The sequence below is a fragment of the Microtus pennsylvanicus genome, chromosome 4, assembly GCF_037038515.1.
Source record: "Microtus pennsylvanicus isolate mMicPen1 chromosome 4, mMicPen1.hap1, whole genome shotgun sequence".
Classification (NCBI taxonomy): Eukaryota; Metazoa; Chordata; class Mammalia; order Rodentia; family Cricetidae; genus Microtus; species Microtus pennsylvanicus.
The window spans coordinates 88,768,455-88,794,263 of record NC_134582.1 but is presented as its reverse complement, the minus strand read 5'-3'; the positions used below and the strand labels follow the sequence as shown (position 1 = coordinate 88,794,263).

The following is a 25,809-nucleotide window of genomic DNA, read 5'->3' as shown; positions in this document are numbered from 1 at the left end:
ATTGGTCCCTCTGACTTCCTCTCTTCACCTGGAAGTCCCGCCTAATCTCTCCTGCCTAGCTATTGGCCATTTTGCTTCTTATTACACCAATCGCAGCAACACGTCTTCACACAGTGTACAAATATCCCACAACACCTGTCTCTGGAGCACGTAGGCCATAGATGAGTTCAGAGGTCACCAGCTGGGATTCCAGGGTCTCGTGTCTCAGGACAAAGGGTACAGGGTCACATGGACAGTGTTAGAAGCAGAGACAGTTACTAAGAAGAGGAACTTCTCCAAGTACTGAATAGTCTAGAGAGGTAGAAAAGGGTGGAGATTCTTAACAGCCTCCAGCCACTAGGGTAGTGAGCCTTTATGGCTCACTCTGTTATGATATGGCCCTCTCTGTTATGTTGCATGAAACCCTGGTGGGGAGGGCTTTACAGTCTGTCTGTCGACTGGCTTCTTTCATGGTAACCTTGACACCTGTCACCTGTGCCCTATTGCCACACTTAGGTCCAAATCTCAAACCCACGAATCAAAAGCTTTGTGCCTTGGACAGTTAGTTGCTTGACTTTCCTGGGCCTCAGTTTGCTCAGCTGTGCAGTGAAGACAACAATATCCATTTCATCAGATGACAGGGAAGATTTAAATCCATCCACACGCTTGATTTGATCAAAAGTACCCGGCGCCAGGCAAACACTGTGCATTCGACTAGAAAAACAACAGCAGCCAGATGTTAACAGCCAGATATGAAAGCCTGCTTCGTTTTCTTTTTCTGCAAGTCTCTGGGGTACTGATAGATCTTAAGGTCTGAAGGGGGACTTCAAAGTGGGCAGAATGTCTCGCCAACGGGGCATTTGAGGTTTAAGCTGGGAAAGAGAAAGATAAACGTGAACCAATTTGCTCCCAAGTTCTCATATTATTTCCCTTTCTGGTCCATCACCAGTATCTTAGAAAGGCAGAGAAGTCCGTAAAGCCGGTGGATCGTGGTACCAGCAGCAGTGAAACACAGCCTCTCAGGTTAGAGAGGTTGGGCTAGCCTGAAACCGACTCGCCAGGGTTTGCCACAGAAATTCAAGGGAAATGATTCTGTACTGAAACTGTCGTCCCCTAGTGTGCTAAAGGAGGCAACAGAGCAGGCGGTAGTTCACGACCTGTCTGGGAAGTGGAACCAACCTTGGAAGGTCACAAAGAAGCAAGCAAATTCCCGCGTCTTCCCCTGACTCTTGGTCCCATGGAAACCCGCAAAGAAAAGCTGAGCCAAAGGCTGGCCCGGGCCCCGGGTCTCCGGCAGGGGCCGCTGCAGCCGGGGCAGGACACTAGGATGCCGAGCGCTCCGCCCCGCGGCCTCTCCAGCCTGCTCTGTCCCCACCACCTTCTGCAGGTGCGTCTTAGGCCTGACTGGGGGGGGGGGGGGGGTCCTAGCTTTGTTCTGTCTCTGCGCGCCCCACCCCGCGCATGCGCAGCCGGGCGTCGGTAGGGACGCCAGCCAGCGACAGGATGGGTGACGGAAACTCCTGGGAGCAACCGGGCCCCGGAAGGCGGTGACCTGGAGGAAGGGCACTTTGGCTAAGGTGACAGGGGCAGGCTGTTGTGGTGGCGAAGGAAGTACAGAAAGCAGAGGATGGCGACACAGTCTGAAGGTAGAGAGGTAGAGCCCGTAGGATTTGATGATCATGACAACAGAGAAAAGGGGAAAGGTTAAGGCCAAGCCAGCAGCCGGAGGATAGTGCCCCGAAGTTTTGCGAGTGGTGTGGAGGTTAGGGCGGGGGATGGGGAGTGGAGGTGCAGTTTTCAGCTCTGGGAAGATGGGAGATCTGGAGCGATCAGCTGCAGCGAGGTTGGAGGAAAACCCTCAGAAGGTGGGGGGCTGGAAGCCCCGCACGCACGTGTTCGGAGAGGTTGGGTCCTAGGCTGTACTCCTTAGGTTTTAATGCCAGGTAGGCTTGACAGGAGCGGGTGCTAGTGGAGCCAGTCCGCGTCAAAGTCTGGGACTGGTGTATTGATCTCGATTGTGGAGCTTTGGGTGTCCAAAGAGTCTTTGCTGACAACCTGTGAACGTTTCTGCCAATACAGTTGCCATATATTCTATGCCATGACTTAAAACTCCTGCATTTGAGTCGATAAGAGATAATCGTGTGTATTTCTGGGGTGCGATGGGGTGTTTTGATATACGTATTATATATAATAGGAGTAAGTCAAGCTAATCAACGTGTCTACCATCTTACTATTTTTTAGTGGTAAGAACATTTCCAGTTTACTTGTTTCAAAATTTTGAAACGTGCATTCCACCATTATCTACTATGGTTACTGTGCTGGGCACTAGACCAGCAAAACCTATTCTCTCTTGCCCAGAGTCTGTGCCCCTTGACAAACATCTCCGTGCCCCATATTGTCCCCTACACCGGGCCCCTGGTAACGAATCCTTTCTTTTAATATTGCCTTACATATGCATGGGCTACATTTAATTTATTCCTCTGTTGATTAACACCTAGATTGTTTCCATGTGGATAACACGAAATTTAGCATTCAAGTGCAGATGCCTCTCCCACATATTGACCTCCAATCCCTTTATAACAAGCTTGCTAGAATGCATGGTAATTCTGGTTTGAATTTTTGAGGAATCTCCATGTTGTTTTCCAGAATGGCTGTGCTGACATTTCCTCCACATCCTTGTTAACATTAGCTTTGGTCCTTGTGATAAAAGCTATGCCAGCAGAGCTATGGTGATAGTTCATTGTGATTTAATTTTCTTTGCCTCAATATCTTCTTGTGAGAAATACCCATCCGGGAACTCTGCTCATTTCTAAAGCTAGGCTGCTTTCTTGCAACTCAGTTTAAAAATATATAAATATATTTTATATATGTAAATACGTTTGTGTGTGTGTGTGTTTGTGTGTTATGTACAGGAACATGACATGGCACTCGTGTGGAGATCAGAGGACAGTTTGCAGGAGTTGGTTCTCTCCTTTTATCACCAGGGATTGAACTCAGGTCTTCAGGCTTGGTGGCAAATGCCTTTACCCTCTGAGTCATATCACCAGCCCTCCGTGTATTTTATTTAAATTACTTACAATTTTTTTGAGATTTATTTTTTTAACTTTATGTGTATGGGTGTTTTGCCTGCATATATTTCTATATACCACCTGTATGGTGTCCAAAGAGGCCAGAAGAGGATGTTGAATTCTCTAGAACTGGAATAATAGACAGTTGTGAGCCACCATATGGATGCTAGGAGTCAAACTCTGGTTCCCCGGAAGAGCAGTCAGTGCTCTTAACTGCTGAGCCATCTCTCCAGCCGCCCTCCATATAGTTTAGACATTAGCATCTATCAACTGTATGGTTTGAAGTATTTTCTCCCACTGTATAAATGACTGATTCCTTTATCAGTCTGTTTGTCTGTTTCTGCTTCTATCACCCATGTTTAGGCTCTAGCTAAGAAACCACTGCCCATGCCATGTCAGGACTTCCATCTCTTTTTCTCTTGGCGTGTCAGGTTCAGGTTCAGGCTTAAGTCTTTAATCCATTTCTAATTGATTTTTTTGTGTGTGTGATATGAGACAAGTAACAATGAAACCTGAGCTTGGTGACTCACATCTGTAATCCTGGCTATTATAAAGTTGAAACAGAATTGTCATGGATTCCAGGCCAGCCTGACTGCACGGCGAGTCCTAAGCCAGTTTGGGGTATATATAGCATGAGCCCCTGTGTCAATCTTCTTCTTCCTTCACCAGACTCAGATATCCATTCTGGCCCCATTTTCCCACCTTTCCAGTTTGAGCATCCCAGGCTTCCTGTGAGGTGTCTCTACTCTACAGAGACAGGTTACCCTGGAAATGTCAGTATTTTTGCCTCTGATTTCTAGTTGGGGTTTACTGTGGCACAATGCACACACTGTCAAAATAAGTTCCTCTTAAGTTCCTACCCTGTAATATGTAACTAGACTCTGTCTAAAAAAAAAACCCAAAAATAAAATAAAATTAGAAACCATAATATGTTTGATCTTTATTCTAACAGATTTCACATTAAGCAGTGTTGTGAGCACATTTGAAGTAGGCTGGACTAACAGTGTTCTGCTGGTTGAGTATATTTATGAGATTTTCCACTTAGGACTAGTTATCTTGAATCAAGTAGCAAAATGTTTATACTTATATACAGCAATAACTCCTCTAAGGAAACAAAGAATGCTGCGTATTTAAATGTTTTATGATTGTTTCTAAGTCATTTTGTAACTCTTTTAAAGCCTGCTGGAGAAGCAGTACTTCAAAGAAACCCTGATGCGACCGCTCCAGATCCTTCCCGGCCAATTCATTTCCCAGCTGTGTTGTGGACTGAAGCCTCCAGCCTCCCCGCGAAGCAAGATCTGCCTCACCATGGCTCGTCCAAGTTCAAGTAAGTCATCCTTAGAAATGCCTACGTCGGTCACGGTGCTGAGGAAGCTGTAGCATGATTTTCACAGGGCAAGTGAGCACGATGTAGTAATAAGGAGTGGCAGGGCTGCGTCCCCAGCACCCCAGCTGCCTGGCTAGCTTATGCCCCGAAATAACAACACACAAATTGTATTCATTTAAACACTACTTGGCCCATTAGCTCTAGCCCTTACTGGCTAATTCTGATATCCCGATCAACCCATCTCTAATAAATTGTGTAGCACCGGTCTTACCGGGAAAGATTCAGCATGTCTCCTATTACTACAGAATGGTGCCCAGACGTGTGGACAACTGAATCCACTGAAAGCCTGAGAAAGCTTGGGAAAGAGTAAAGCATGTTTTCTTGGTAGCAACAATTTCTCGGGTCTACTCTGCTTGCTAGAGGCAAGCAAGCGCTCTCATCTAAGAGAGGCTTCCTGACTCAGCTTCAGCTGCAAAACCCTGAAGCTCATTAAGAGGTGCTGCCATGAAACACTTAAACGGTGTTGACAAAAAGCTGAACGCATGCTTTTCGGTTTTTAGCCGTAGCAGGAAAAAAGCTGCGCCGTTTAAAAATGCTGGCTTTCTGAGCTGTCCTGCCAGGGCAAACTCTGACTCTTTTACGCAGGCAGTTCATGCGGTTTGCAAGCACAGGCTGCTGAAGCTCGCTTGCTGGCAGGGACCTTGAAATGCCATAGAGTTGTGGCAGTAAACATGGCTACAGCCAGTACCTCAGCCATGAGGCTGGAAAGCTAAGGAATGGGCTAGATCCAGCCGTCAAAGCCACGGCTTTAGTCCTACTGATATTGCTTGATAAATTAAAGACTCATGTGGTCAAAAAAGAGACATATACAGTAAAAGAAAAATTCAAAGAAAAAAGAAAACTTTTAAATGATTTACAGTGTGTTAAAAATATGTGCAGGCTAAAAGTTGCAGTTCTTAAAGTAAAAAAAAAAAGGAAGAGAGTTGTTGGGTGTGGTAGTACACACCTTTAATCCCAACATACATAAAAAATGTTTTAAACAGAGGTAGAAACATGCATGCATACAATAGTCAATATAATTTAACTTTGTATCAATATACAAGAATCGATATCAATATATTTGTCTAAAAACAGTAACTCACAATTATAAATCTATTATCCCATCATTCCCTCTTTTTTTTTTCAAAATGATCCCTGAGCTTATAAAATTCCTCCCCCAACCTCCCAACCCCTAAATGATGTCCCTAAACCCAGGGGCAAACTTTACTGGGAGAGGGGACGTCGTCCTCTAGAATTACTTTCAGCTGTCAAGGGGGCGATGTTCTTTCTGGGGGATCCTGTGAAAGTAAAATGATGGTTAAATTTCAAGACTAATCAGGTTCTTTAGATATATAGAGATTATACTCAGTATAGATAGATAATCTTCAACATCTTCAAAGAGCTGTAGAAAATGGCCTTTAATATAATTCAGAGTTTCATGATAGTGAGACACAATTGCTCCTGGCAATACCGCTCTATTCCTGAGAGAACGTTGAGCACCAAAGACACTCCACTGGGAGCTTGTCTTCTTGGCAGAACTGGCCTTTGGGTTAAGAAAAGCCCATACCTCAACTTCTAACAATGAAACAGGATTGTCTTATCCTGCCAAGACAGGGTAGGATAGTTCTAAGAAAGTTCCTTGCCTTTAATAATGGTATGTCAGTTATGTTAAGCCTTAGCCAAAGTTGGTTGACTCAACATTGCAAACGAGACTTTGAGTGATTGCCCAGGTAGTCAGTTGTCTCTGTCAATTGTTGCACATTTTGGATATATCTCGTTTGTTAAGTAATATTTATTCCCTTCTCAGATCTTTGACAGAGTTGAAGATTATATAATTATAGTTACTCTCTACATTATTTAGACTCCTTGAGATAAAATGTTTAGCAAAACTTTTGATTTTCAATATTGTTTGTTATATTTATTATTTGTTATTATTGTATTTGGTTTAGTTCTGTCTTATTTAGACAAAAAGGGGAGATATAGGGATAAGTCCCGCCCCTTAGGGGGTGTGTTCGCCTCTGGCTAATGTTTGCCTATAAATTTGGCGAATGTGCTCCCAGCCACTGCTTCTGCTTTCCTGGTCTCCGCTGGAACGGTGGTTCTGTAAGTCTATTTCTCCATTAAAGCTGTATATATATTTTTACAATCTGTCTGCATTCGTTTACGCCGTTACAGCACGAGGAGAATTTTAGATGCTTGGTGTCTGGTGGACCTCAGGTCAGGTTGTCTGGTGGACCTCAGGTCAGGTTGTCTGGTGAGCCTCAGGTCAGGTTGTCTGGTGGGTCTCAGGTCAGGTTGTCTGGTGGGCCTCAGGTCAGGTTGTCTGGTGGGCCTCAGGTCAGGTTGTCTGGTGGACCTCAGGTCAGGTTGTTGTCTGGTGGGTGTCAGGTCAGGTTGTCTGGTGGGCCTCAGGTCAGGTTGTCTGGTGGGCCTCAGGTCAGGTTGTCTGGTGGGCCTCAGGTCAGGTTGTCTGGTGGGCCTCAGGTCAGGTTGTCTGGTGGACCTCAGGTCAGGTTGTTGTCTGGTGGGCCTCAGGTCAGGTTGTCTGGTGGGCCTCAGGTCAGGTTGTCTGGTGGACCTCAGGTCAGGTTGTCTGGTGGGCCTCAGGTTAGGTTGTTGTCTGGTGGGCCTCAGGTCAGGTTGTCTGGTGGGCCTCAGGTCAGGTTGTCTGGTGGGCCTCAGGTCAGGTTGTCTGGTGGGCCTCAGGTCAGGTTGTCTGGTGGGCCTCAGGTCAGGTTGTCTGGTGGGCCTCAGGTCAGGTTGTCTGGTGGACCTCAGGTCAGGTTGTCTGGTGGGCCTCAGGTCAGGTTGTCTGGTGGGCCTCAGGTCAGGTTGTCTGGTGGACCTCAGGTCAGGTTGTTGTCTGGTGGGCGTCAGGTCAGGTTGTCTGGTGGACCTCAGGTCAGGTTGTCTGGTGGGCGTCAGGTCAGGTTGTTGTCTGGTGGGCCTCAGGTCAGGTTGTCTGGTGGGCCTCAGGTCAGGTTGTTGTCTGGTGGGCCTCAGGTCAGGTTGTCTGGTGGGCGTCAGGTCAGGTTGTTGTCTGGTGGGCCTCAGGTCAGGTTGTCTGGTGGGCCTCAGGTCAGGTTGTTGTCTGGTGGGCCTCAGGTCAGGTTGTCTGGTGGGCCTCAGGTCAGGTTGTTGTCTGGTGGGCCTCAGGTCAGGTTGTCTGGTGGGCGTCAGGTCAGGTTGTCTGGTGGGCCTCAGGTCAGGTTGTCTGGTGGGCCTCAGGTCAGGTTGTCTGGTGGGCCTCAGGTCAGGTTGTCTGGTGGGCCTCAGGTCAGGTTGTCTGGTGGGCCTCAGGTCAGGTTGTCTGGTGGGCCTCAGGTCAGGTTGTCTGGTGGACCTCAGGTCAGGTTGTCTGGTGGACCTCAGGTCAGGTTGTCTGGTGGGCGTCAGGTAAGGTTGTTGTCTGGTGGGCCTCAGGTCAGGTTGTCTGGTGGGCGTCAGGTCAGGTTGTCTGGTGGGCCTCAGGTCAGGTTGTCTGGTGGGCGTCAGGTCAGGTTGTCTGGTGGGCCTCAGGTCAGGTTGTCTGGTGGGCCTCAGGTCAGGTTGTCTGGTGGGCCTCAGGTCAGGTTGTCTGGTGGGCCTCAGGTCAGGTTGTCTGGTGGACCTCAGGTCAGGTTGTCTGGTGGACCTCAGGTCAGGTTGTCTGGTGGGCGTCAGGTAAGGTTGTTGTCTGGTGGGCCTCAGGTCAGGTTGTCTGGTGGACCTCAGGTCAGGTTGTCTGGTGGGCCTCAGGTCAGGTTGTCTGGTGGGCCTCAGGTCAGGTTGTCTGGTGGGCCTCAGGTCAGGTTGTCTGGTGGGCCTCAGGTCAGGTTGTCTGGTGGGCCTCAGGTCAGGTTGTCTGGTGGGCCTCAGGTCAGGTTGTTGTCTGGTGGGCCTCAGGTCAGGTTGTTGTCTGGTGGGCCTCAGGTCAGGTTGTTGTCTGGTGGGCCTCAGGTCAGGTTGTTGTCTGGTGGGCCTCAGGTTAGGTTGTTGTCTGGTGGGCCTCAGGTCAGGTTGTCTGGTGGGCCTCAGGTCAGGTTGTCTGGTGGGCCTCAGGTCAGGTTGTCTGGTGGGCCTCAGGTCAGGTTGTCTGGTGGGCCTCAGGTCAGGTTGTCTGGTGGGCCTCAGGTCAGGTTGTTGTCTGGTGGGCCTCAGGTCAGGTTGTTGTCTGGTGGGCCTCAGGTCAGGTTGTCTGGTGGGCCTCAGGTCAGGTTGTTGTCTGGTGGGCCTCAGGTCAGGTTGTCTGGTGGGCCTCAGGTCAGGTTGTCTGGTGGGCCTCAGGTCAGGTTGTCTGGTGGGCCTCAGGTCAGGTTGTCTGGTGGGCCTCAGGTCAGGTTGTCTGGTGGGCCTCAGGTCAGGTTGTCTGGTGGGCGTCAGGTAAGGTTGTTGTCTGGTGGGCCTCAGGTCAGGTTGTTGTCTGGTGGGCCTCAGGTCAGGTTGTCTGGTGGGCCTCAGGTCAGGTTGTTGTCTGGTGGGCCTCAGGTCAGGTTGTTGTCTGGTGGGCCTCAGGTCAGGTTGTTGTCTGGTGGGCCTCAGGTCAGGTTGTCTGGTGGGCCTCAGGTCAGGTTGTCTGGTGGGCCTCAGGTCAGGTTGTCTGGTGGGCCTCAGGTCAGGTTGTTGTCTGGTGGGCCTCAGGTCAGGTTGTTGTCTGGTGGGCCTCAGGTCAGGTTGTCTGGTGGACCTCAGGTCAGGTTGTCTGGTGGGCCTCAGGTCAGGTTGTCTGGTGGGCCTCAGGTCAGGTTGTCTGGTGGGCCTCAGGTCAGGTTGTTGTCTGGTGGGCCTCAGGTCAGGTTGTCTGGTGGGCCTCAGGTCAGGTTGTCTGGTGGGCCTCAGGTCAGGTTGTCTGGTGGACCTCAGGTCAGGTTGTTGTCTGGTGGGCCTCAGGTCAGGTTGTCTGGTGGGCCTCAGGTCAGGTTGTCTGGTGGGCCTCAGGTCAGGTTGTCTGGTGGACCTCAGGTCAGGTTGTTGTCTGGTGGGCCTCAGGTCAGGTTGTTGTCTGGTGGGCCTCAGGTCAGGTTGTCTGGTGGGCCTCAGGTCAGGTTGTCTGGTGGGCCTCAGGTCAGGTTGTCTGGTGGACCTCAGGTCAGGTTGTTGTCTGGTGGGCCTCAGGTCAGGTTGTTGTCTGGTGGGCCTCAGGTCAGGTTGTCTGGTGGGCCTCAGGTCAGGTTGTCTGGTGGGCCTCAGGTCAGGTTGTCTGGTGGGCCTCAGGTCAGGTTGTCTGGTGGGCCTCAGGTCAGGTTGTTGTCTGGTGGGCCTCAGGTCAGGTTGTTGTCTGGTGGGCCTCAGGTCAGGTTGTCTGGTGGGCCTCAGGTCAGGTTGTCTGGTGGGTGTCAGGTAAGGTTGCTCACAAGCACAGAGGCTTTCTTTGTCTTGACTTTCCACGAGAACTCTGGCTCCATCAACCCTGTTACATTTGCACGACCGTGCTCTAAGGTAAGAGCATCATGCATGCCAAGCAACCCACAGAACCGAGTATAGAGTGTAAGCCCTTCAGATCACACAGTGGGCCGGAACATGGAGCTGAGATGCCTTGCTAGGTGTGTGCCCAGAGCCCTCATTTCCTTGAGATACCATACACCCACATATCAAGTGTACACGATGATGTCTCCATGGTACAGGGAATGTTTTTTAAACCTTATTTATTTGAGACATCTCATCAGCCCTGAGGAATACTTTTTATTGGAATAGATATCTTAAATCTTTCAGTTTTTGAAGATTTGTTTATTTAATGTGTACGAGTGTTTGCCTATATGTGTGCATGCATGTGCCTCATGCCCACAGAGGTTAGAAGAGGGCACCAGAAATATCTGGAACTGGAGTTAGAGATGGTTGTGAAGTACCAGGTAGGTGCTGGGAACTGAATGCCAGCCCTCTGTAAGAGTGACAGGTGCTCTTGATTGCTGAGCCATCTCTTCGGCCCCTATTGGAGTATCTTACAGTGTAATTTTATTCAAGTTTCATGCCATAGACAATTGGTGTGGAATCTAAGTGTCCCGCTGGTACTCTGGATTGACATGGGTTTATTTTCTGTTTAGATATGGCAGATTTCCGGAAGTGTTTTGCAAACGCCAAGCACATAGCCATCATCTCAGGGGCTGGCGTTAGTGCGGAGAGCGGGGTTCCAACTTTCAGAGGAGCAGGAGGTTATTGGAGAAAATGGCAAGCTCAGGTGAGTCACACTTCCGGACTACCACAGGCTTTTCCGAATGAAGCTATTATGGCGGTTGATTGAGCATCCACATATATACCTGAAGCCCAAGGGCAGTGTTTAAATTTGGCAGTCACCATTTTGTCCTCTTGGTTTTGGTGTCAACACAGTCTCTATGATGACGATGATAGCAAATTTGGGGCCAAGGGGATGGGTTTAGTGCGTGAGAGCACTTGCTGTCCAAGCATCAAGCATGGGAACCTGAGTTTGACTCCCAGCATGCACGTGAAGAGCTGAGTACACCTGTAGGCTCGAAACCCCAACACTAGAAAGTGGAGACAGGAAGATCCTAGAAGCTTCCTGTCCTGCCAACCTAGCCTAAACGACAAGCTTCTAGTTCTCTGAGAGATCGTGTCTCAAGGGAATAAGGCAGAAGCACCAGGAAGACATCCTCCTCTGATTCCTGACTACTCATGCATACATGTGCATATCTACATACTCATGTGCATGAAGCATGAAACACACACACACACACTTCACCTCCAAAAGGGAGTGCAAGACCGACCAAAGTCTCATCAGTAGGGAAGTGGCCGTCTAAGTCCTGGGTTAGTCCCAGGACTGGGATCTAGGCCGGTGCCACACAGTCTAGCCAGACCTACAGCGGCCCCTCATCACCTCCACAGGTCCCTCCCTGACTTCTGCCTCTCCCCTCAGGACCTGGCGACTCCGCAGGCCTTTGCCCGCAACCCATCACAGGTATGGGAGTTCTACCACTACCGGAGGGAGGTCATGAAGAGCAAGGAACCCAATCCCGGGCACCTGGCCATTGCTCAGTGTGAAGCCCGGCTACGTGACCAGGGCCGACGGGTTGTAGTCATCACTCAGAACATCGATGAGCTGCACCGCAAGGCTGGCACCAAGAACCTGCTGGAAATCCACGGTGAGGCAGGCCAGATTTATTTTCGTTGTTTTTTACAAGACAGGGTTTCTCTGTGTGTAGCCATGGCTGTCCTGGAACTCACTCTGTAGAGCAGGCTGGCCTCTAACTCACAGAGATCTGCCTGCCTCTGCCTCCTGAGTGCTGGGATTAAAGGCATGCGCCATCACCACCCCTGCTGGAGACCAAATTTTAAAACAGCCTCTCCACCCTACGCACCTCCTCACACCTGTCCCTCCTGGAGGACATTGTGACACTTCCGGGGGAACACGCTGGTGCCTGACAGTACCTAAACAGTTCCTGCCGGCAGCAAGGAATGTCTTACCCCCCTGGCATCCCTCCCTTGTTATGTCCTGTAATCTGCTAGTATGGAGTATGTCAACACCCTTGGGTTTCAGTTAAACAGGTTCTACTTGAACACCAAAAAAAAACCTGCATTTCTCCCAAAGCCTCCACTGCACAGTATTGGGTGTTACTGGTGTCCTGTACACTGGAGAATCACTGTGTACACAGCCACAAGCCCTGCTCCTGGGCCACCTGTGGGAGTAGGCTGTGCTGTGAACTGCTACCCAGAGAGGGGAGGAGAAAGAAAGGTCTGGGTGCCAGGACCACTGTGGCTTCAGCCGGATTGACGTGGCCGGCGTGACTTCAACCTCCTGGGGGTGTTTATTTATTTATCCTTTGTCCTCACTGGGGAATTTGCCCTCGAAGCCAGCCTGCTCCACCCTAGAGCCTGAGAGAGGTGTTGGCCCAGGCCCTGTTCTGTTACAAGCCCACCCTGTTTGTAACGTCCAGGAGTTTGTCTTGGGTCCCTTTGGCTTCCTTCCTGGGTGGTGTTCTGTCCAAGGCCGTTAGAATTGGTGTCTACAAAGCTACAAACCCAAGGAATGCATTTCCATGTGAACAAGTTGAGACTCAGCCCACCCATGTTGTCTGTTCTGTACCAGTGCAGTGAAGACCCCCATATCTGTGCTGTACAGGTGCCGTGAAGACCCCATGTCTATGCCGTATCAGGGCAGTGAAGACCCTGTCCAAAAAAAAAAATCCCTAAAATAGTTACTTTTTTCTCACTGTGACTAAATACTTGGCAAAAACAACTTCAGAGAAAGGTGGTTTGCTTGGGATCATGGTTTTAGGTGACACAGTAAGCGTGGATTATTTTGGCTCACTGTGAAAGGGTCTGGTCATATTGCAGCTGCACTCAGGAAGCAGAGAGTTGAACTAGTGCTCTCTGTGTGCTATACACACACACACACACACACACTGTGTAGCCCTGGCTATACTAGAACTCACTAAGATCAGGCTGGCCCCAAACTCAGAGACCCGCGTGTGCCCCCCTTTTTATTTAGTTCATGACCTCTGCCTCTGGGGTGCTCCCACCTGTATTTAAGGTGGATCATCCTCCCTCTTTCAAAAGTTTTTTTCTTTTCTAAATATTTTATTTTGTATGATTTTATTTTTCCCAGATGTTTTTTCTTTTGTCTTTCTAAAGTCAGCTCTTTACATGGACTTTGGTGGAGGTCATGGGTCAGCACCAACAGGTCTAAGTAGTGGTAGGAGTATTTGGGCCTTTGAAACTTCATGAGCTCAATTCCTGACCACCTAAGGTTGAAACGCCACAGCTCACACAGTCACACAACTTGGATAGCTTGTAAGAATTGGAGTTGCCTGCTTTGGACAGTAGCAACCTCTACTGTGTTCTGAATGAATGACAACCTTTTTTCTTTCTTTCTTTCTTTCTTTTTTTTTTTTTTCGTTTGGTTTCTCAAGACAGGGTTTTTCTGTGTAACAGTCTTGGTTGCCCTGGAACTCACTTTGTAGACCAGGCTGGCCTCCAACTCACAGAAATCTGCTTGTCTCTGCCTCCCATGTGCTGGGATTAAAGGCGTGCACCACCACTGCCCGGCTGGATGACAACTGTTTTATCCTTGGGCCCTCATGGGTGAAGTATGTGCAGCGAATTGGCTGCCTATGGCTGTGGCCCCTTCTTGGCTCTACTGCAGTTTCTTCTTAATTAATTTGGTCATAATGGAGCTAAGACCTGAAGGAGCCGTTTGCTTTACGTGTGTGTATGTGTGCCCCGTATGTGTGCCTGGTGCCTCTGGAGCCCAGAAGAGGGTGCTGGAAATCCGCCTTGCCTCCTCTGTAAGCCCCAAGTGCTCTTAACCATTGAGCTATCGCTCCAGCCTGGCCTTCCTCTCTCAGATTAGTAACTCTGGAAACATCTTCACAGACATGCCCGGAAGTGTATATGCTACGTGACTGTCAAATCCATCAAGCTGACTCACGTCTTTTCTTTCAGGGACCTTGTTTAAAACTCGGTGCACCTCATGCGGCAATGTCGCTGAGAACTACAAGAGTCCGATTTGTCCAGCGTTAGCAGGAAAAGGGTAATTACATCATGCTGCAGAATACATGTCATTTCCCCTTGAACAGGACGTGAATGTGAGGAAATTAAATATTCACTGAAGATTCTCGTGGGTATTTCTAATGCATAAGACTAGACACTGTACAGATATCTGATGAAAGAAATATTTGATTCATAATTTACCATGCTAAGGAAAAGCTATCAGATGCCAGAGTATTTGCTGTGTGATCTGATCCCCAAATTTTATTTATACAAATTCACATTCCATTTTCATATATTCGTATATTAGCTAAAACATCACAAGAAAATACTAGAAAGGACTAACTGTTACTGTAAGAAACGGAGAGATTTTTGATAATTTTTATTTCTCATTCATATCATTGGGAATTTCCCAACATTTTTATGATGAATGTGTATTAGTGTTATAAGTAGGAAAAATTAAGGAAACTACTGAGAAAAAAATTCTTCTGGACCATTTCAGAACAGTATAAACTTATCGAAGTAAAAAGCTAACATAATTTCATTGGAGAAGCATTAAATGCCCCATTGAGACTCTCCACTACACAAATTCCCTCTTGAAGCAAAGCCAATGGTCAGTGTTTAGGGTCCATGCTTCTATAAGCCTTCTAAGTTAGCATGCGTGAGCAGGTTTGGTACCATATACTGCCAGGCACAACACAAATGACTGGGTCATGTTCTTCCTTCTCTTTCTTGCTATTTACTTTAGGGCTCCAGAACCAGAGACCCAGGACGCCAGAATCCCAGTTGACAAACTTCCCCGGTAAGTAAGAAAAATGGATGTGTAGCGAGTGTTCAAAGTTGCAGAAAAGAAAAACTAGAAATCAAAATCTCAACTCTTTGTGTGTATGTGAGATGCCTTTGAAATGTCCAAATGCAACGAACAGCCCTGACCTCTGAGTCCAGGGGTGAAAGAACCAAAGATGAAATACCTTCCAGGTTCTTTTTAAAGAGCCTTTGTCACTGCATTGCCCAGGCTGGCCTCAAACCCCTAGGCCCGAGGGATCTTCCTGCATCAGGGCCCACCCCCCTGTAGTTACAAATACATTGGCCGGCTTTGATCTCTCTGTGTTTTGAGTCCTGACAGATGAGGTCTGGGAAGTTTCTGGAGCAGTTATGTGACAGATGGTGATCTGAACACAGGAAGCACATTATAATTATAACTATAGAATATTTATAGTATAATTAGTAAATGGTCCACCTTCTCTTCCTTGGTATGACTCCCAGTCCAAGACTGAGGAGGTGGCAAAGGTCTTGCAAGGGTGAATTTTTTTTTTTTTTTTTTTTTTGGTTTTTCGAGACAGGGTTTCTCTGTGGCTTTGGAGCCTGTCCTGGAACTAGCTCTGTAGACCAGGCTGGTCTCGAACTCATAGAGATCCGCCTGCCTCTGCCTCCCGAGTGCTGGGATTAAAGGCATGCACCACCATCGCCTGGCCGTTTGTTTTTTTTTTTTGGTGCAAGGGTGAAATTACAGGGGGAAAAATGGGACTGGAGAGATGGCTCAGCAGTTAAGAGCACTGACTCCAGAGGACCTGGGTTCAATTCCCAGCACCTACATGGCAGCTCACGATTGCCTGTAACCCCAGTTCCAGGGAATCTGATGCCCTCTTTGGCTTCCTAGGACACGGCATGCTTATGGGGCACATACTTAAATAAGTCAAAACACCCGTCACACAGAATAAATAAATCTAAAACAATTAAAATATAATTTTGTATGCTGTAAAGTACATTAGATTTTTTAAATGTCTGGGGGTTTTTTTGTTGTTTTGTTTTTTGAGACAGGGTTTCTCTGTGTAACAGTCCTAGCTGTCCTAGAGCTAGCTCTTGTAGACCAGGCTGGCCTCCAGCTCACAGAGATCCTCCTGACTCTGCCTCCCGAGTGCTGGGATTAAAGGCGTGTACCACCACTGCCCAGCTTTGAATTTCTGATTTCCAAAAACCAGGCATTGAAACAGTGCTTCCAAAGGGTGTTTCTTGGGGGGCTGGAAGCTGTTCAGTGGGTAAAGTGATTGCTAGGCAAACATAAGAACCTAAATGTGGAATCTCAAGACCCACAGAAAAGCTGGGCTTAGCCATGAGTGTCTGGAAACCCATGCTGACAGACAGATTCTCCGGACTTGCTGGATAGCCAGTCTAGCCAAAACAGCGACTTCCACATACACACATGCATCGGCAAGAGCATCAGTCACGTGTGCACATGTGCACATACACAAAACAGCAAAGTGTGAGCCTACACCTTTAATCCCAGCACTGGAGAGGCAAAGGCAGGTAGGCCTCTGTGAATTCTAGGACAACCTGGTCTACAGAGTGAGTTCCAGGACAGTTTAAGCTACATATTGAGACCCTGTCTCTATTATCTCTAAAAACCAAAAAAAGGTTTAATTTTTAAAACGTTGTCTATGTGTGTGTGCCTGCATGTGGGTATGTATTTCTGAATGGAGTACCCTTGGCGGTCAGAGGCATTTGGATTCCCTTGTGAATCAAGGAATTCCCAGATGATTCTGACCCCCTAGACTAGTGAGGGTCCTCTGAAAAAGCAGTATGCTCTCCACTATGAGCCATTCCTCCAGCCCTGAATCAGTTCTTCCTAAAAGTGATTATACTGTATTGATACTTCTTTGGTTTATTTTAACCATAGACCCTTTTCATTTCTTTCTTTTTCTTTTCTTCATCTTTTTTAAATAAGGCTTTTCATTAATAAATTCTGAAGTTTCAATAGAAAAGATTAGAGATTCTAGACGTTTCCTTAATAAGATAAAGCTGATATAGTAGGCAGAAGATTTTAGAACATAAACCTAGACTATATTACCTAGAGGTAATAGGGAGTGAATGAAGAGGAATCCCCCACTCCAGCAAGATTTATCTGTCTAATCCTGGCTGTCCTGGAACTCACTCTGTAGACCAGGCTGGAAGGTTGAGTCAGGAGGATCACAAGTTCACGGTTAGCTTGACCCACAAGTGAGTTCAAGGTCAGCTGTGACAATTTAACAAAAGTGTCTCAAAGTCAAAAGTCAGAAAGAAGCTGGGGAGATCATCTGTGCCTGCTCTACTGGGCACAGAGCGCTGGGTTCCAGCAAGAGGCAGGGTGAGGGGGAGAAGAGCGAGAAACTTGGCCATAGGCCAGTCTCAGGAAAGACGTGATCTGCGAGAAACCGCAGGAGCCAGCTCACTGGTGGAAACAGGTGGTTCGGGTTGCGGCAGCTCTGAGGCTGCCGTTGTGCCCAGCTCTGGGCAATGGGAGTGTGTTTGTGCCAATGAGTGCACCAAGGGGAGAGAAACAATATTTTAGAGCTAGCAGGCCAAGCTTAGCGGAAACAGTGTCTACACAGCTCAGTAGATGAAGACAAGATAAGGACCTAGTAGGGCAAAGTCACCTGAGTGCCCCACATCCAGGGCAAGTTCCCATCTCCTGGCCTGAGTAGCAGCCCAGCTTTCCTAGGATCCTGGGTAATCCTGGCCCGAGCAGTTAGAGCTGATTCAAGGCTGATATTCTTCCAGGTGTGAGGAGGCGGGATGCGGTGGCTTGCTGCGACCTCATGTGGTGTGGTTTGGAGAAAACTTGGATCCTGCTGTTCTGGAGGAGGTGGACAGAGAGCTCACCCTCTGTGACCTGTGTCTAGTGGTAGGTCATGCCCGTCCCTAGTCTTCAGGACCTGGAAAGACCGAGGTGGAGTGTCTTCTGGCTGCCATCTTCCTCCCTTCTTCCTGTCCTTCCACTTCTCTTCCACCTTTTCTCCTTCACTCTTTCCCCTCTTCTTCCCCTGAAAGATGTGTGTAGGTGGACTTTTCTTTCCCACCAGACAGTTCCCAAATAACCACACTGAGACCTATTATTAATTATAAATGCTCAGCCGATAGCTCAAGCTTATTACTAGCTAACTCTTCCATTTTAAATTAACACACATTTCTTCTCTACACTCTCCTACATGACTTAGTATCTTTTCTCACTATGGCAAGTTCATCTTCTCTCTTCATCTCCTGGAGATTCTAAGACTCCTCTCTTCTTCTTTTTCACACTCTCTTTTTGTCTGCAAGTCCCACCTAACCTCTACCTGTCAACTTCTTTATTAAACCAATCACTGTAACATATATTCATACAGTGTAAAGGACTATTCCACAGATTTGATTAGAAGTCTCATGGTGTCCTGCAGAGAAAACCAAGAAGTAATCTTTTTAAAAGATTGGTTTCCTTATTTTGAATTATGTTTAGGTGTGGGTATGTGCACCTGAGTTCAGCGTCCTCAGAGGCCAGGGGCTTTGGATCTCCTCGAGTTCCACATAGTTGCGAGCCACCCTGCATGGGTGCTGGGAACTAATTCTGGGTCCCCTGGCAGAGCAGCAACTGTTCTTAATCATCTCTCCAGCCCCAAGACCTATCTTAAAGGATGAAGCTATGCACGGCCACGTTTTGAGCATCTTTAAAAGCCTCACTTCCCCCACAAAGTAACAAAAGGAACATGCTTTTATAGAGCACTATAAATTTAGAGATGTAATAAATAGACTATCATGACGCCATCGGGGAAGCATCAGAGTTTTTTATTTATCTGTCACATTTGTATGCATGATGCCTGTGTGCGAGTGTGCCACACGTGGAGGTCAGAGGTCACCGCTGTAGAGTCAGCTCTCTCCTTCCACCTTTGCATGGGTTCTAAGGGACACACTTGGCTCACCAGGCTTTTTCAGGAAGCTCCTTTACCAGCTGGACTATCTTGCCAGCCCTAGCCTAGATTTTAAATATAATACATGCTCATTATTAAACGTCATTGATAAACTATGAAAGAATCAAAATCTAAGAAGGAAATTAGAAACCACCACATTATGCCATCTGGAGATAATCACTGGTAGCATTTTGATGTTTTCTTCTAGACCAGGAGTTGAGTCCTTTTGGCAGAGAGTAGATGGCCTACAGAACCTAACAATTTTAATATATGGCTCTTTCCACAAAAAGTTGACCACTTCTGATTCAAACCCTTCCATATATATATATATACACACATATACATATACACATAATACACATTCTGTCTTGAGACTGTTTTATTCATATAATAATTCAGTTGGCATATCCCATGCCAATATATCCAAAGCTGCCACATCTTTTAGTTTACTGTATGATTTTCTAGTACACACATGATAATGAAGCACCATTAATAAAAACTCAGAGAGAGAAATTGTTGTTCAACCTGAAGGCCTGAAAAGCAAAACAATCAGCCACAGGCTCTTACCTTAACCTCATTCTGAAGTGGCGATCCTGCCTTCAGGAATCTCAGAATGAGACTGTGTCTGAGAGCTGTCTCCTCCTGTTTTATAATCCTCTCTAGTTCTGGGATTAAAGGCATGCATCACTGGGATTAAAGGCATGCATTTCCCAGTTTCTATGGCAACTAGTGTGGCTACTGGGATTAAAGGTGTGGGTCATCACTGCCTGGTGTGTAAGGCTGACCAGTGGGGCTGTTTTACTCTCTGATCTTCAGGCAAGCTTTATTTATTAAAATATAAATGAAATATCACTACATGATATAGTGAGAAAATCCTCTATTACAGGACATTTGGGTTGTTGCAGGTTGTTTTTTGAATAGCGTCTAACGTAGCCCAGGAGAGTATCATGTATCACTATATAGCCAAAGCCAGACTTGAATTCTTCATCCTCCTGCCTCTACCTCTCACATGCTAGGATTAGAGGCCTGTACTCTAGGTCCAACTTAGGCTGTTTCAGATTTTGGTATTTGAACCAATGTTGCATGAACACATGTAGATGGGAATCTTAGCATGTTCCTCAAGCAGTTTCCTTAGGACACAGTCCCTAAAGGTGGAATTAACTAGGAAGAGCATGCAGAGTTCACAGTTACTCTAATATGTCTTTAAAAGCAGAGGCACTTTGTGCTGGGAATATCGCCATTCTGTGTTAACTGTGTACAGCCCATGTTGGGTGCCGCCTCTGTGGTCGTGGTGGTCACTAGTGAGAAAGCTCGGTTTGCAGCATGTGCTGTGGCCTTTCCATGACTGTGAAGGGTGTGTGTGCAAGTCAGAATATTAACAATGATTATTCCCAACTGTAGACAGAAAACGTGAATCATTTGCACAACTTCCAAGACCAAAACCAAAGGGACCCCTAGTCATGTCCTTTGGGCCATTTCTTTGCTTCGTTGTCTACTTATGTAATTAACTGTCCTTTTGTGTCACGTGGCTCTTCCCCACTTCCAGTGATTGGCCAAACACCAAAGACAGGTCATGGCTTTTACCTGTCCCCGCATTGCAGTTCTGTCATCTGGCTGGGCTTTCCTCACACACCCCCATCCACGCCCCAGCCTGAGTAAGTTTCCCTCCCCTTTCATCTCACCTAGTGGCCCTCATTGTCCAATTGCCTTGTAGGTGGGAACATCCTCTGTGGTCTACCCAGCTGCCATGTTTGCCCCTCAGGTGGCCTCCAGGGGAGTCCCAGTGGCCGAGTTTAACACGGAAACCACCCCAGCCACCAACATATTCAGGTATAGTAAGGGATGACCAAAGCTGGGTGACGGGAGGTGGAGCGCGGGGCTTGGAGGTGTCATCCCAATAGACGGTACAGTCCTGGTTTCTCTAGAGGAGGAGAGAGGAGAACGGGGCAAAGAAGGGAGTTTGTCATCTTTTGTTTGATTTGTAGCTGTTATGGAAGAACAGAATACCATGACTTGCAGGCTGGGTCTCTCTTTCACTACATGGGAGTTTCCATAGAACTTGTGTTTTCACCTTGACACTTCATATTCTTCTCCCTTTACACTTGCCTTTGTGGTTTTCAAGTAGGTGTGGCCACAGCCTTTGCCCGTAGGTGAGAGGCACCATCGCCCCCTCCGGATGGCTTCCCTGGGTGATCACTGTTACAGTGAACGGGAGGCATTTGCTGATTCCCTCAGTGTTTTGGCTGACGGAACCTCAAGGGTCCGTGCAATGCCAGGATTTGTGCTTGGCTGAAACAGAGATGGGCTGTGTACTCGTCGCTGCTCCGTTTGGAGCCATCAGTGCTCTCAGCCGCCATGTTGTCTTTTTGTCCCATCTTCAGAATTTAGCTGAAGTATGTGGTGTACCAAACACTGCCATAGTCCCAAGGAGAGGACAGATGAGTAACAAAACCCAAACCTTCCCCGTGAAGATGAGACACTAGTGGCGGAGGCTAGCGATCAGCACTGTACCTGGTGGGCACATTATTTGGGTTTTGAGATGCAGAGGCAGTGTGAAGAGCCCAGGTGTAATTGGGAGAGGGGGGCGGGGTAGGTGTCAGTTCTTAGAGGAAGCCTCAAGAGATAAAAACAAAGAAGACCAGTCTATAGTTCACAATCCCAGCCGGGCGGTGGTGGCGCATGCCTTTAATCCCAGCATTTGGGAGGCAGAGGCAGGCGGATCTCTGTGAGTTCGAGACCAGCCTGGTCTACAAGAGCTAGTTCCAGGACCGGCTCCAAAACCACAGAGAAACCCTGTCTCGAAAAACCAAAAAAAAAAAACCAAAAAAACAAAAAACAAACCACAATCCCAGAGGACATAGACAACAATGAGGACCTTAAGAGAGACATACATGGATCTAATCTACATGGTACATGGGAAGTAGGAAAAGACAAACTCTCCTGAGTAAATTGGGAGCATGAGGGCCTTGGGGGACGGTTGAAGTTGGGGGGGGGGGAGGAAGGGAAGGGAGCGGAGAAAAATGTATAGCTCAATAAAATCAATTTAAAAACTTTTTAAAAAATGAGATAAAAGAATAAGCCAAAAAGAGACCTTTCCAGATTCAGGGACCACCTGATACAAGGGCCCAAGGCAGATGCCCAGCTGGGCAGTGTGAGGACTGGCTGCAGGGATGGTCAGTGGGCAGAGTTCTAGGAGAGGCAATTCGGGCTGATAAAGTTTGGATTGGGGGTGAAGGGAAAGTGGGGGGAGGGGCTTGATGCTGAATACGAATTGCTGGTGGTTTGTCACCTAAGAAAGTAGCCTGAAAACCATGGAGGTAGTGATGTCACTTATCAAAGGTTTGACGAGCCCTTGATTTTAAGTCACAGTTGAATGCTCACCTGGCTGTGCCATCCAGTAGGGAACAAAGCCTTCTTTACCTGTGGAGCTGAGCTTCTATTGATCTCTTTACCTGTGGAGCTGAGCTTCTATTGATCTCTTTACCTGTGGAGCTGAGCTTCTATTGATCTCTCAGGCTCAAAGTTTCCTTAAGGAAAGTCCAAAGAGAAAAGACACATGACATGCATGCCTTGAATTATGTAATTATATATGCACATATATTAAATATCATATATAAATATTATATCATACACACAGGCATATAAGTATTAAATATCATATATATATACATATATATATATATATATATATCTTTGTTTCAAGCACAGTGAGTACCCCTTATCTTTACTTCTTTGCGTATTTGTTACTCCTAGGCCTTCCATTGGAATGGGATCTGCTAATAGGGCTCACCTTTCCTCATCCCCATAGTTTTCCTGGCGGTCCTTTAATCTTCCCAGCTCTCATGAATAAAACAAAGCTACCACCCAGACATCCTGAGTCAGCATTTATAGCTGGAGGTTACTGTTTATACTTTAACAAATGGCCAGTGGATTCTTCACAGAAACTCTTAGTTATGTATATTCCTGTGTGTCTGTGTGCACACAAGTGCAGATGCCTGTGGAAGCCAGGTTTTCGATCTCTTGGAGTTGGAGCTACAGGCTGTTGTGAACTGCAAGATGTGGGTGCTGGGAAGCAAACCCTAATCCTCTGCAAGAGCAGTATCTTAGTCCCTGCCATCTCTCTAGTTCCTCCAGTTTATTTCTATTTTATTTTGTAATGTTGGGGATGGAGCTCAGAGCCTGTGCTTGCTAGACAATCTCTCTAAATCTAAGATAACACTTCAGCACTATATATATATATATATATATATATATATATATATATATATATATATATATTAATTTAGTTTAATACATAACCCAGACTGGCCTCAAGCTCATGATTCTCCTGCCTTGGTTTCCTAAATACTGGGATTATAGGCATGCTCACTAACCCATCTAAACACAGCCCATAGCATGCTCTAGTAGTTACTTCTTCCAATGACAGGGCCATAGCCTCGGGTAGCACAGCACAGAGTACAGCCACTGGGCTAGTCTCCAAGCTGATTTTAATTTTGCATAATCACATTTGTCTACTTTTGCTTTTGTGGCCTGTGTTTTGAGAATCAAATCTAAAAGTCTATTGCCCTGACTCGTGTTGTGTGCTCCTCCACCATGTTTTCTTCTAGTAGTTTTGAATTGCTTTTGTCTGTTGTATGAGACAAGGGTCCAACTTCATTTCTCAGCATGTGGCTGTCTAATTTACCAACATCGTATATTTAAACGACCTTCCTTTCCCCATTGTGTCTCTGGTAGCTTTGTGAAGGCAGTTGACCGTCGACCTTTAGATTTATTTCTGTACTTTTTATATATTGTGAGGAGGTCATTTACTGTAGAGGCGCTGGCTTTGTTCATTATGCTCATGAGTTTATCAGTTATTGAAGTTTGTGTATGTATCTAAGCGATTTAGGATTGCTTTATCTATATCATGAAAAATGACACTGGAATTTCAATAAGGATTATAGTATAGATATTGTAAATAATATTAATATTTTCAAATACATAAACATGGGATATCTTTCCACCCACTTGTATCTTCATATATATAAATATGGATGTTTATATACTTTCTTTTATGAATTTGGCATTATAATGGTAAAATACACTGCAATCATATGCTGTGGGAGGTCCTTCTGCTTCTTCAGCCAAAAGCCTTTAAGATACCAGCCCACTTGGACATGGTCTTTTTTGCTTTAAAAATCAGCCGTAGCCCTGCACTCACTGTCTTGCTTACGGCTCCCACTTCTGGTTGCTAGACTTTACTCTGTTCTTGTTAGCTCAGGGGACTGTTGTCTAGGACAGTGATCTGTAAGTTTTCCCCTTAAATAAATAACCCTTTTATTATTCATAATTCTGAAATGGTGTGGGATTGCTTTGTGACTTACGCCTTCAATCATGCCTTCTCCACCTGTCACAATAAAGTCTTATAGCACAGACTTAAGACAGTTGTCTGTGACGTGTTACATTTAGTATTGTCATGACTTGGATTACAGAAGTCCACAAAGCTAGGTTTGGTGACACACATCTTTAATCTTGGCACTTGAGAAATAGAGACTGGCTGTTCTGTGTGAGTTCAATGCTAACGTGGTCTACATGGCAAGTTCCAGGCCAGCCAGGGTTACATAGTGAGACCCTATCCAAGAAAAGTCCATTAAAAATTCGAACACCATTAGTTGTATGCTATCAGCTGCAGTTTTGTGTTCATTTTGTTAACTTGTGCCCCCCTAATTCTGCTCTATTGCTCCTTCCATTTAGGTTTCATTTTCCAGGACCCTGTGGGACAACACTTCCTGAAGCCCTTGCTCCTCATGAAACTGAAAGGGTTTCTTAATTGTCCTGTGGAAAGAGGAGAAGATTGTGTAGCGCATAACCAGAGCACTAACAGGAGAAGAGGTTTTGTGGATGACAAGCTGAACTTTGGAAAACCTAAAAATACCCTTTGAGTCCCTAGAGGACAATCTGTGAAGGGATTGGGCATCAAAACACCAACAGCAAATGTGTTTTCTTTGGAGAGGCTGATGGACTGTCAAGTTCTTCCATCTTATTTGATTTCAACTGAAATATGAGTATTTTGGGTTTGCTGTTCTTGGTCAGTTACTGGGAGGGAAAAATTTGTACTTAAATTGCTTGAGAAGAAGGTGATTATACAAACTGTTTGTTTGTATCTTGGGCAAAAATAGAAATAGAGAATTAAAACCCTAAAAGTTAAACCCTAGTAAACTTTTTGGCACACATTTTTGTGGAAATGAAACCATCCTTTATAGTTGATAACTTATTGTATAAGGATGCTCTTCCAAGAGATGTCTTTGTTGGGGGCTTCTTTTCCCTTTTCTTTTCATTACTTACTTCGCTTGGATGCCTTATCTTAAAGAATATGCAAGAACTCATGCAAGGAAAGAAAAGGAACAGCCAAGTAGAAACGTCAGGATGAGAAAAAGAATAATGCTAATCCAGGACGGAGCAGATGAGCTGCCTCTGAGGGAAGGAAGTGATGGGTGATCATTGCTGAAGGTCACAGATGGAGAGCATCGTCTCTGCTGGTCTACATCATCACTCAATGTGATAAATGAAGGGGAACATCGTCTCTGCTGGTCTACATCATTGCTTAGTGTCATAAACAAGGGTATGTGGTTTCTACTGGTCTAAGAGCTCCACTGGACCCTGAGAATGACCTTTTTACTTTGCACTATAATAGCAAGAATGCTGCACTGTCTCTGAACCCCACCTGCTGATGCAGCCCAGGGCTTGAACTGTGGCAGGGATGTGAGGAGCACTAGAGAGGAGCAGTGGCCACTAGCGAAGAGGATAAAGATCATACATAATGCTCTCCCTTGGGTCCAGTCAGTTCCCCAGGTCACGATGCACCCGGGCTGCCTCCCCTCAGCCCGTCTCAGAACTCCACTTATTTTAGTACTCCAGGCATCTGTCAATAGTTAGCTTTCTCATGGCTGTGACCAAAATTCCTGACAAAATTAATTTAAAGGATGAAGGGTGTAAGTGAAGAATGCTTCTTCATTTCCTGGCCGCCCAAATAATAATACAGAAACTATATTAATTACAACACTGTTTGACCAATAGCTTAAGCATATTCCTAGCTAGCTCTTACATCTTAAATTAACCCATTTCTATTAACATGTGTATCACCATGAGGCTGTGGCCTACTAGTAAGGTTCTGGTGATATCTTTCTCCTTCAGCAGCTACATGGCATCTCCCTGACTCCACCTATTCTCTGTCTCTATCTGTTCCAGCCTGGCTATATTCTGCCCTGCCACAGGACAAAGCAGCTTTGTTCATCAACCAATA

General features: G+C 46.5%; 1 protein-coding gene across 6 annotated transcripts; it reads left to right on the top strand.

Moving 5' to 3' along the window:
• Positions 1-963: 963 nt before the first annotated feature.
• On the top strand, positions 964-24,725 carry Sirt5 (sirtuin 5). Of its 6 annotated transcripts, none has more exons than XM_075969787.1 (10): positions 1,422-1,625; positions 2,626-2,708; positions 4,226-4,374; positions 10,434-10,567; positions 11,261-11,486; positions 13,786-13,873; positions 14,579-14,632; positions 17,368-17,491; positions 20,242-20,357; positions 24,261-24,725. In XM_075969787.1, exons 2-10 carry the CDS (start codon positions 2,692-2,694, stop codon positions 24,334-24,336), a joined length of 984 nt encoding a protein of 327 aa, XP_075825902.1. In that variant the 5' UTR covers positions 1,422-1,625; positions 2,626-2,691; the 3' UTR covers positions 24,337-24,725. The 6 variants fall into 6 exon arrangements, with proteins under 6 accessions (XP_075825907.1, XP_075825906.1, XP_075825902.1 ...); XM_075969788.1 differs by having other exon boundaries at positions 1,423-1,556; XM_075969792.1 differs by lacking the exons at positions 1,422-1,625; positions 2,626-2,708 and adding an exon at positions 964-1,366.
• The last annotated feature ends 1,084 nt before the right edge of the window (positions 24,726-25,809 follow it).

What these genes read in the sequence shown, in the direction of transcription:
- Sirt5 (XM_075969787.1), top strand. An exon ending in CCAGTTGACAAACTTCCCCG is followed by an intron (nt 14,633 to 17,367) that starts GTAAGTAAGAAA and finishes ATATTCTTCCAG; the next exon opens with GTGTGAGGAGGCGGGATGCG. An exon ending in CCAGCCACCAACATATTCAG is followed by an intron (nt 20,358 to 24,260) that starts GTATAGTAAGGG and finishes CCTTCCATTTAG; the next exon opens with GTTTCATTTTCCAGGACCCT.